This window comes from Prunus persica, chromosome G3 (assembly GCF_000346465.2).
Source record: "Prunus persica cultivar Lovell chromosome G3, Prunus_persica_NCBIv2, whole genome shotgun sequence".
Taxonomy (NCBI): Eukaryota; Viridiplantae; Streptophyta; class Magnoliopsida; order Rosales; family Rosaceae; genus Prunus; species Prunus persica.
In genome coordinates, this window is record NC_034011.1 from 14,805,690 (window position 1) to 14,817,419 (window position 11,730).

Sequence of the window (11,730 nt, forward strand, 5' to 3'; positions counted from 1 at the left end):
AGACTTTAACTTTGTAAATGTGGTCCTTATTCTTGTAAACACAAGGGTTTACAGTATTAAGGACATCTTTTACAATGTTTTGGACCTCCATATTCCATAAATTTGTAACGTGTATCCATAAATTTGTAATATCATAAATTACAATAAAAGGATCTCTGTTACAAACTTAAGGTGATGATGGACCTTGGAAATGTAAACTTGGTTCATATTCTTGTAAACGCAGCGGTTTACAACACTAAGGACTTGTATTACAATGGTTTGGACGTAAGTGTTCTATGAACTTGTAAAATGGATCCTTAATCTCGTATACTACAATATTTTGATTCCTATTTACAAGTTTTTGCACTATGATTACAACTTTAAAGTTCTTTATAATCCATAATCTTGTAATACTATAATTTACATTAGAAATGATCTCTTTTAATGTTAAGTAAGGGTGGACCTTGGAGAAGTAAATGTGGTCCTTATTCTTGTAAACACAAGGGTTTACAATAATAAGGACACCTTTTACAAGATTACGGATAAACTTTACAATGTTATGGAATAGTCTTGTGCCCAACACTATAATATGAGTTGTTCACGTTGTAAACCCAATATGTGATTTGTCAATACAATTGACAAACAGGTAGTGCCATTTGCATTCCCGTTCTGCAATTGACAAAGAAAGTAGTACTATTTGCATTCCAGTTGAGCAATTGCCATTATCTGTGCACAAGTAATTGTTCTTTTAAATTTAATATGTGATATGTCAATGCAATTGATAAACAGGTAGGGTAATTTGCATTCTAGTAGTGCAATTGACAACTAAAGTAGTCCCATTTGCATCTGAGGCAATATTAACAGCTCAACGACATCGAAAATAAGCTTTTTACAAAGCAAAAAAAGCTCCCAACCCTATCCCCCCTCTCTTCTAGGGCCGCCAGAGGGGGAAGTGGTCACCGACCCATCTCCCCTCCCCTTCTTGCCTCATTGTTCCTCATTTCCTCCCTTCCCCCCTTATCCTCCCTCTTTTTGGTTCTTTTTTCTTTTTTTTTTTGCTTTTTCTCCCTCTTCTCCCCCTTTCTTTCTTCTCTGGTTCCCTCTCCCCCTCTCTCCTTCGTCCCCCCCCTCTCCTTCCTTTTATGTTCTCTTTTTTAGATCTCTACCTCACGTTTTTTTTTTGCTTTTGCTTTCCTTTTCTTTTTCTCTCCTCTCCTTATTGAATGAAACTCGATTTAGACCCAAAAAAAAAAATTTATATAAAAAGGAATTTTTTTTAAAAAGGTAGTCCCATTTGCATTTCAGTCTTGCAATTATCATTATCTTTGCTCAATTATGAAAGGTAGTATTTCTCACTAATGATAAATCCTTCATAATTAATTGTATGTTCAAAAGATTGTAATCCATGAGCAAAAAACTTAGTAGAATGCATAAAAACATTGCTTAATACAATGCAATTTGTAATTTCTGTCCTTGCAATTGAATTTTATGCACATTAATGCAAATGTGGTTGCAATCATATTATACATTTTATTCCTAGAAATGCATGCTTTATAAGTTTATCTTGAAAATACAAAATAAAATTAAACTATATATTTGGATAAGTTTATTTCCGAAAAGGAACATTTGAATTGTTTAAGGCTAATTTGTCTCATGTTTGACAATTGCTTTTGATACCATAAAAAAAGGAAAGAAAAAAAAGGGTATGATTTACGAGGTTTTGCATCATGATTACAACTTTATGGTTCTTCCTAATCCCTAATCTTGTAATGTGGATCCATAACATTGTAAAATGGTGATTTACAATATTATTGATGTGGTGAGCCCTAATGTTGTAATCTAGGAGCAAAACCTTGTAAATTGTTACCAAAACTTGTAAGTTACGAGTTTAGGGATTCTTTTTACGACGTTATGATGCCCTCAGTCCTTAATCTTGTAAAATATTTTTTTACTAGAATAATGATCCATTTTACATCACTAAGGTGCACCATTACCAATTCCTTGCAATGTGGATCCATAACATTGTAAAATAGTGATTTACAACATTATGGATTTGGTGAACCCTAACGTTGTAATCCAAGAGCAAAACCTTATAAATTGTTACCAAAAATTTGTAAGTTACTGTTCACCCGTTTTCGTGTTTAACTCCTGATGTGGAAGGGCGAAGTTCCCCACTGGCTTGGAGACCACTTGTTGGTCGACAAGTCAGCTTTCTTTGGTGTGCGAGCGTGCCACTGCTAGCAATGTAAATTCTAGCAGACTTATTTTTAGAGTGGATAACTTGCGCCTCAAGTTACTGACTTCTAAAACAAACGATTGTGAATTTGGGTGAGGAATATCTCCCAAGTAAGTTCTTTTCTTGCCTCAGACTGGTGAGGACTTTCACAATTTATCTCAGTATCAAAAATGGTTGTTCTGGCCAGAATAGATAATAATAGAGTACTGTTTCAGGCAGAACTGCCTTTTACAAAATTAAGAAGGGAGAAATCAACTCTAGAAAGGCAAAAGGATGGCTGGAATCCCATTTCCGCCTAGGTAGAAACTTCTGATCCGGGCTGGATTGGGTATGTCTATGCTGGACTGTACTGTCAACAACTTTAGCTGCTTGGCTTCAGCTGTAAATCGATACCAAAGTTCGATTTTGGCAGAGCTTCAATCTACTTCAAGCCTTGGGAGGCTCTTGAGCGGGCAGAACTGTGACTTCTTCAGTCTGAAGGGACAGAAGTGGCTATTCTCGAGGATTTAGCAAACTGGAACCATGCTGTAAAATTTGTTGAGGTTTTCATAGTTGTGAAAACTCAGACTATGTTTGTCTTGGCTTTTGCTGAACCAAATTTGTAGCGAGGGATCTCGTTCTAGGAAATTTGTTTTCTAAGTCTGAACCTTGGAATTCTGATTTAAGGTTGGTTTCTCTTGGAATTTAAGTGAGCTCTTGGCTGTTTTTCTTGCTGTTGTTTTTTTTGGTTGATGAGTTGAGTGTCCTTTCTTTCTTGCCTGCTTCTGTTTTTATAAGAGACCCTCCTTTTGAAGGTGGTTTTATATTTTAATAATGGGCGGCAAAAGATTTCTCAAAACGTAAAGCAGAAAAGATTTTTATCAATTATGGCAGATAGACTCCCAGTGGTCACTTCCTATAGCGATCCCTTCCCTGGTTTCCTGGCTGACGGTTTTTCTATTTTAATGCCACCATCTGTGTGAGCTGATCCTATGGCGGTTTTTGATTTTTCTTTCGTATTTTCTGAACAACTCCCTGTTTCCTGCTCTTGAAGACGTGATTTGCGAAATCTTTTTAGAAGATGGTGTGTTGCTTTGGAGCAAAAAAGTCTCTGATCATAGACGCCTCTTTGATTTTTCTTTCTCGGCAGTGTTTTCAGAAACGTCCCTTCTCACATAAAAACTCTAGTTGGAATTGCTGACTTTCCAGAGAGGTGAGGTAGCCACGTGAATGTGTCTTTAGTCTCTTGGGCTTGAGTTTAAACAATATTTTGTGGGCTGATCTTCAAAGGCCCAATATGACAGCTTTCTACGCTTTGGGTTTTTTGGGACTGGATAAGTATTTCACCATGGGCCTGTTTCTGGATCTCTTTGGTGTGTCAAATTTAGGCCCAAACAGTTACAAGTTTAGGGATTCTCCTTACGATGTTAAGGTACCATCGGTCCTTAATCTTGTAAACTATTGTTTACTAGAATAAGGACCCATTTTATATCCCTAAGGTCCACCATTACCAATTCCTTGTAATATGGATCCATATCCTTGTAAAAGGTTGATTTACAACATTATGGATTTGGTGAACCCTAACGTTGTAATCCAGTAGCAAAACCTTGTAAATTGTTACCAAAAACTTGTAAGTTACGAGTTTAGGGATTCTCTTTACGATGTTAAGGTACCCTCGTATCCCAAAATTGTAAAATTGGCCCTTAATCTTGTAAACCCTCATTTTACTAGAATAAGGACCCCAATTTACATCCTCATGGTCTGGACTTACCTAGTCTTTGTAATTTGGATCCATATCCTTGTAAAATAAGGATTTACAATGTTAAGGATTATGAGAACCCTAACGTTGTAATCGTGGTACAAAAACCTGTAAATCACTACTTAAATCATGTAACATACATGTTTATGGATCCATTTTACAACGTTTTGGTACCCTCGTATCCCAAAAATTGTAAAATCGGCCCTTAATATCGTAAACTCTTATTTTACTAGAATAATGACCCAATTTACATCCTCATGGTCCAAACTTACTTATTCTTTATAATTTGGATCCATATCCTTGTAAAATAAGGATTTGCAACGTTAAGGATTATGAGAACCTTAATGTTGTAATCATGGTGCAAAAACCTGTAAATCACTACCCAAATTGTGTAACCTACATGTTTATGGATCCTCTTTACAACCTTATGGTACCTTTGTATCCCAAAATTGTAAAATTGGCCCTTAATCTTGTAAACCCTCATTTTACTAGAATAAGGACCTAATTTACATCCTCATGGTCCGCACTTACGAATTCCATGTAATGTGGATCCATATCTTTGTAAAATAAGGATTTACAACATTAAGGATTATGAGAACCTTAACGTTGTAATCGTGGTACAAAAACTTGTAAATCACTACCCAAATCGTGTAGCTTACATGTTTTTGGATCCTCCTTACAAGGTTATGGTACCCTCGTATCCCAAAATTGTAAAATCGGCCCTTAGTCTTGTAAACCCTCATTTTACTTGAATAAGGACCCAATTTACATCCTTATGGTCCGGAGTTACCAATTCCTTGTAATGTGGATCCATATCCTTGTAAATGAGTATTTACAACATTATGGATTAGGTGAACCCTAATGTTGTAATCCTTGTTCAAAAACTTGTAAATCGCTACTCAAATCTTGTAACTTATAAGTTTTAGGATCCTTTTACAATGTTATGGTACTCTCATATCCAAACTACTGTAAATCACTATCCAATCATATGCCAATTGCCAAACAGGAAGGCATAATTGCATGACCCTTATGCAATTGTATTTTCAAAAAGTGAAAACTTGATAACTTCATTTACAACATTATGGATTAAGTGAACCCTAATGTTGTAATCCTTGTTCAAAAACTTGTAAATCGCTACCCAAATCTTGTAACTTATAAGTTTTAGGATCCTTTTACAATGTTATGGTACTCTCATATCCAAACTACTGTAAATCACTATTCAATCATATGCCAATTGCCAAATAGGAAGGCATAATTGCATGACCCTTATACAATTGTATTTTCAAAAAGTGAAAACTTGATAACTTGTATAACCGGTAACCAATTTTTTTAAAAATTTGGAAATATCATAAAGGACAAATGGTGCATGGGTGCACCTGGTGCACTATAGAAGGTGCCCACCAATCAAAGGGGGGGCCATGTGTACTGACATGGCTCACCTCACATGTACGAAAGAGATCATCAACAATACGGTTCATGTGACCTATGAATTATTTGGGTTTTATAAAAATATTTGGAAACGATCCTATTTGTCAAAATAAAGAGAAATAATTTTCTATTTTATTACCGTTATGGCTGGTAATTGATTATGGGTTACATTAGAAAACATGTCCTCTTTATATCTATAATAGTGCACATATCCATCTTATGTGTATACAGATGTATTGCAAAATGAATGTTAGAAAATATGAAGCTTAATCAATACTTTTGCATTGAATAATCAAGAAAAGTAATTTCTAATAAAATTATTCATATATAAATATTAAATTAAGAAGGCTCTTTTTAATTCTCATTCTTTTATGAGAGATTCACTATTATACCAATATAAGGGCCTAGATTATAAAAAAACCATACATGAAATGTAATTTAGGAACACACCCAAAACCCATTTACAAAATAACAAAGAGGCTTCAAACTTTCTACAAATTACAAAACTACCATTGATTTCTTAAAACAAGTCCAACCCCAAAAAATCCATTGAGTTTTTTTTTAACTATAACAAAATTACAAAGATGATTTTATGAGGATCCCTAAATTCCTCTTATCATACATGAGTTTTAGCTCAACTACTACTAGAATCATACAAACGAAATATCCTCATTGGATTTTATGAGACGACTAATCAAGGACGTGTATGAGTGTATAACCTCTACTTTTAGGACAATACTTAAAGGCCTCGTTTGGTGGGCTGAACTGAACTAACTAGGATTGGACTTAGAATATTAGACTGGACTGGCTTGGATTGGAATAAACCTCAAGTCGATCCTATTGAGTTGTTTGGTAGAGCACCAGACTGGAACTTGAGTTTTGTGGATGTCAAAGAGAGAGAAGGAGAAGGGTTGAGTGGTGGGAGAAGAGGTAGAGAGAGGGTGCTGTATGTGAGGTTGTTGGCTGTCACATAGAGAGATAGGGGTAGGAGAGATAAAGAAGGAGAAGGGAGAAGGTGAAACTGAAGCTTACTCGAGGGTTGTGATTTTTCTACTGGATAAAAGAGACCCAAATGTAACTTACTAATATTAACCATTGGATTGATACGATGGCTATAAAGTAAACCCTGCGTAACTTACCCCGCATTATAGATGCGCTAGGATTTTAGTCCATTTTAAATCTGATCTAGTCCTGCCAAACAAACATGGCCAAAGAATTCAATTGTAATCGCCTGCTTATTGTAAGGACCTTTTAATTAATGTCTGTCAGTGCAGAGAGAGAGATACAGTGCAGAAATGATGGCAAAGACTTCTCTATAAATGAAGAGGTCAGGGTGGATGAGACGGGAAGTTAATTGGATGGGTGGGGCGGTGGTGGTGGGTGGTCCAATTCTGTGAACAAGGGAAGGATTTTTTATGGAAGGGGGCCTTCGTATTTATCTCTACATCTGAACACGAACAGCAGAAACTAAATAGCCATTTGAAAAAGCAACTTACTGTACAAGGGGGCTTCCCCACCGTGTCAAACTTTCACGGTGATTTCATGATCTTTGTGCTTGTCTAAAATTTGTTGAGATTTCTATGTAATTACCTTTTCAATACAAATTCTAAATACCAAGCTCTGGAGAGCTTAACCCTCAAACCTAGGACAACAACGTTACCAAGAATATCACTAGGGAATTTTCTCCATTTTTACAATATACAATTATTTAAAGAAAAATGTAAAAATGGTAGATGTGGGTTAGGCCAGTTGGATAGGGTAGTGAGTCCGTCCACGTGCACCCAAGTTCGAGTTCTCATTCTTAGAGTTTAGATTAATTTTAGAGTAGTTTAGACTATCGCTTGTACCTTAAAAAAAAGAAAAAAAAAGAAGGTAAAAATGAAGTGGACATTTGTCAGTTTCATGTTTAGCCACATGAATTAGTTTGAAGGACCAATGAAAAACAAGTATCTTTCTCTTCTTTTGGCTGGTCACTCTGCCATAAATACATAATCGATGTGCTATGAAGATTTGGAGTACAAACCAAGAAGATGGAGTTGGAGGAGTTGGGAGGACTGGAGCCAGTGAGCCCAAATGGTCAGTACTTCAGTAGCGATGCGTTATCTCTTTCGTTTCTTGCTGTTTTGGAATCTGAGATTCCAATCGATCTGGAGTCTCAATCAATGTTTTTGCTTAAGAACGTCTTCCTCCCCATTAGCCCGCGTTTCTCCTCTATCATGGTGTGTTCTCCTTTATCTCTTTATTGCAATATAATATCTATCTTATTTGTTAAATAAAAAACAAAAAATTGATTGAAGACACAAATTTATCATAATATTTTTGTACAATTACCTTATTTTTACCGGCATCATCTTCTTGATATAGGGAGTCTCTTGGCATCATCCCTTTGTTTCAATTTTTTCATAAAAAAAAATTACTAATATTTAATACGTACTTATGACACCCACGTCATCATGACAAAGATATAACAGATCTATAAGAGACAGTTGAAAACTTGAGCATTTGTTAATTTGGAAACAGGTTGAAAATAATGGAAAGAAAGAGTGGAAAAGGGTCGAAGTGAAGCTTGAAGACCACTTGCACATCCCTACTTTCCCTTCCAACTTGTCCCCAAAATCATATGACAAGTATATTGATGACTATTTGTCAAAGCTATCAACAGAAAGATTTCCACAAGGCAAACCACTGTGGGAAGTTCATATTGTCAACTACCCAACTAGCAATGCAGCTGGGAATATAATCTTCAAGTTTCACCATGCCCTAGGAGATGGCTACTCTCTCATGGGTGCCCTTATTTCCTCTCTACAAAGGGCTGATGACCCTTCTCTTCCCTTAACTTTTCCTTCACAGCAGCGATCCGAATCAAAAGAAAACTTTGTGACTAAAACTTTCTCAGCTGTCGGCAACACCATTTCAGACTTTTGGTCGGCCAGTTTAAAGATCATGAAGGAAGATGATCTAACACCAATCAAGTCTGGTAATGATGCAATTGAGTTTCGGCCAAGTACTGTATCAACTATGACATTCTCTCTGGATCAAATTAAATCAATGAAGAACAAGCTTGGAATGGTAAGATTTATAATAGGATTTCGTCTGAGTAATGTCATATGCAATTTTATTCTCTCTTAAACTTCATTTCCTTAAGGTTTTTATTTTTTTTACTTTTGACACAAGCAATATTAACTAGGGGAGGGGAATTTGAATATAGGATTTCGGGTACAAGAGTAACTGCTCTTAACCACTTTAGCTATAAGCAAGGATGGAGCCATGTTTGGGCCTAACATGGCCCTAATCCCCCCAAAATTTTCCCATATAATATAATATATTTATGTTACGGTACAAATATATAACTCTTATGGCCCGTCCAATACATGCATGCAACTCTTGAATTTTGCTCTATTTTCTTGTTTTTGAGGAAATTTGGTATTTCATAATTTACTCCTGAAAATTCTATAAGTATACTATTTATCCAACATCTCATACACCACCAATATGAACAGAAGAACTATTTTCGATCATGGGACTTGAGGGCTTGTTTAATATGGATGGAGCTAGATCTACTTATTTATTCATTGTAAATTTAATTTACTTTTTCACTTACTATTACAGACTGTAAATGATGTTCTCACCGGGATGATCTTCTTTGGAACTCGGCTGTACATGCAAGAGATTAACCAAAGTTCAAGCAAAGCAGATTGTACATCAATTATGTTGATCAACACAAGGCTCATAGGGGATTATGTGCCGATTGAGGAGATGATGAAACCCAACGGCAAGACGCCATGGGGAAATCGTTTCACTTGGGTGCACATACCCGTACCCAAGTTAACTCAACTCTCAAATGCTCTGGACTTTATCTGGAACACACAAAAAATAATAAAGAAGAAGAGAAGCTCTTTAGCTGCTTATTTCTCGAGCAGGCTGCTGGAGATTCTGGACAAATTTGGAAGCCATGAGGTTAGTACAGTAGAGGAGACTATGCGCTAGACCACTGGTCTGCAAGTCAAGACGTTGGGAATGCTAGCTTGTCCCGCTTAAGAAAAAAATTGGAAGTTCAAATTTAAATATGTATTTTTAATTTTATGTTAACATATTGCAGGCATCCAGCAGATACATTCATCACACAGTGAAGAACTCCAGCATAGTAATTTCAAATATGATTGGACCTGTGGAAAAAATGTCTCTGGCTAATCATCCAATTAAAGGTTTATACTTTTTGATGGGAGGTATACCTCAGGTATGTCACACATTGTTATGAATCATTAAATCAATCTATAACTCTAGATAATTTTTCAAAATACAAACATTGATCATATATTTATTATTTCTTCTAAATATAAGCGGTTAAAAAAATTGTAAGGAAAGATTCTATTGTAGTGTGATTCTTACCACGTTGATAAAAATAGGAAACAATTCTAGCTGCAGACAACTTTAGTGTAGTAAAACTTTTATGGTTCTGACTGAAATACAATCCTAGTATTTTTTTTTGTTGTTGCCAAAGTTGAAAGATTGTCATTTATCTTTTAAGTCTACATTGAGAGATTATTCTTGTAAAAAAATTATATAAATTGGCCGTGATTAAGACATGTAGTTATAAATGCAATATAAAGTAGACCCCACAAGATGTCCCTTAATTAAGATTATATATATATATATATAGTGAGACAGAGAGAGAGAGTGAGTGATTGTAGAGCATGATTTAAGGTTTTTAGTCACATATTTGTGTACCACTTAGATTTTAGGTCTAAACAGTCTCCAGTCCTGAAAATAATCAACCATGTTCATAATACGACAAAAGTTGAATAAAATTGAGCATAAGTTAGATTTTGTTGACATATTCGTCACTTACGAAAGAGAAAGACGCCCTTCAAAAATAATCTGCATACACATATCGTATTGTATTATAGAATAATAACTTGATAAACCATCAACGAGTGGCTTCACAATACATGTATGTAAAGGTGTATCATATAATTGGTCCACCAACATATACCATAATAAATGACTAGTATCTCTAGAACCGCTTTCGTCCATGCAAGAGGTTTTTTTTTATTTTTTATTCACGCGTGCTATGCGTGACTTACAAAGTTAATATTTATTTTTGTAATTGTGTTTTTTTAGATGTCCGACTTTTATCATTTGACTTACAAAGTTTGTTATTTTATTTTTGCAATTGTATTTTGTTAGATGCCCGTCTCAACAATTTATACATGCGATTAAAAGAAAGAAATGGTTGAGACGGACATCTAGCAAAATACAATTGCAAAAATAAAATAAAAAAATTTGTAAGTCGAGCGATAAAAGACGGACATTTAAAAAAATATAATTACATAAATATTTAACTCCTAGAAAACATAACTTAATTCCCTCCTACTCTTTGCACAACTTATTATTCCTTAAAGAAGTAATTACTCAATAAATGGTTCAACCGAAGAAAAAAAGAAAGTAAAATTGATGAATCTTCAAGTTTAATTTGTATTATATTTGTTTTTCCATATGGTATTTAGCAACTAATATGACATGACTTACATATGGATTTGCAGGGCTTTCAGATAACCATTGTTAGTTACATGGGAAAGGTGAGGCTAGGCTTCAAAATGGAAAAAGGTCTCATAGATCCACAGAAGTTCAAGTCATGCATGCAAAATGCCTGGGAAATGATACTCAAAGACTCCGATCTGATGCGGAACAATTAAGATGCTGCACATGTCGAAGTTCCACCACTTTTTAAAATAAAAGACTTTATTTTCCAGCATTTTTGCTTTTAAAAAAAATGTCTTAAAAAAAATGCCAATTAATTTTACTAGTGTTTTCCTCTTTTCGATCGAGGCGGCTGACGGAAGCAACTTTTGGTCCTTCTTCTTTTAATTGCGGGCGTGCCACCACTAAGCCATGAATTTGGGCATGAATGGAATGTGAGTAGATGGATGTGTTGCACTTCTAACTTTTGATAAAATAATTGATCGACCAAGCAAGGAACCTCTTCTTGGCCTAGGTTCTTTCACTTCCTCGGGCTCGAGGATGATTAGGTTTTGTACGGATGTTTTTGTGATTTTTAGGGTTTTAAGTAAAAAATAATGCAATTAAACTAAATGTGGGTTTGTTTGGGACTGGTTGAAATTTGACCGGGTCAGGTCCGAGATCCGACAATTAAACTAATAGTGAGCCCAAGTTATGTTTCAGTGGGCCTAATCAATAAGGTTAGATAAAAGCCCAAAATCATAAATATAGCAAAATATCTACATGTGGTGGAATACACCAATTTGGCCGAACACATCAATATGGCCGGGAGCATAAAAGTGGTCGAAAGTCTATATGCGGCCGAAAGTGTAGATACGGTCGAAAGACT

At 35.4% G+C, this 11,730-nt stretch overlaps 1 protein-coding gene across 1 annotated transcript; it reads left to right on the forward strand.

Moving 5' to 3' along the window:
* On the forward strand, window positions 7,099-11,456 carry LOC18765995 (O-acyltransferase WSD1). Its single transcript, XM_007198846.2, has 5 exons — window positions 7,099-7,600; window positions 7,902-8,450; window positions 8,991-9,338; window positions 9,481-9,618; window positions 10,925-11,456. The coding sequence occupies exons 1-5, from the start codon at window positions 7,412-7,414 to the stop codon at window positions 11,075-11,077; spliced, it is 1,377 nt and encodes a 458-aa protein (XP_007198908.1). The 5' UTR covers window positions 7,099-7,411; the 3' UTR covers window positions 11,078-11,456.

Excerpts from the sequence above, each read along its gene's own strand:
- LOC18765995 (XM_007198846.2), top strand. The coding sequence starts at position 7,412 with ATGGAGTTGGAGGAGTTGGGAGGACTGGAGCCAGTGAGCCCAAATGGT. Across the intron at positions 8,451-8,990 it reads TGAAGAACAAGCTTGGAATG|ACTGTAAATGATGTTCTCAC; the intron begins GTAAGATTTATA and ends TTACTATTACAG. Across the intron at positions 9,619-10,924 it reads TGATGGGAGGTATACCTCAG|GGCTTTCAGATAACCATTGT; the intron begins GTATGTCACACA and ends ATGGATTTGCAG.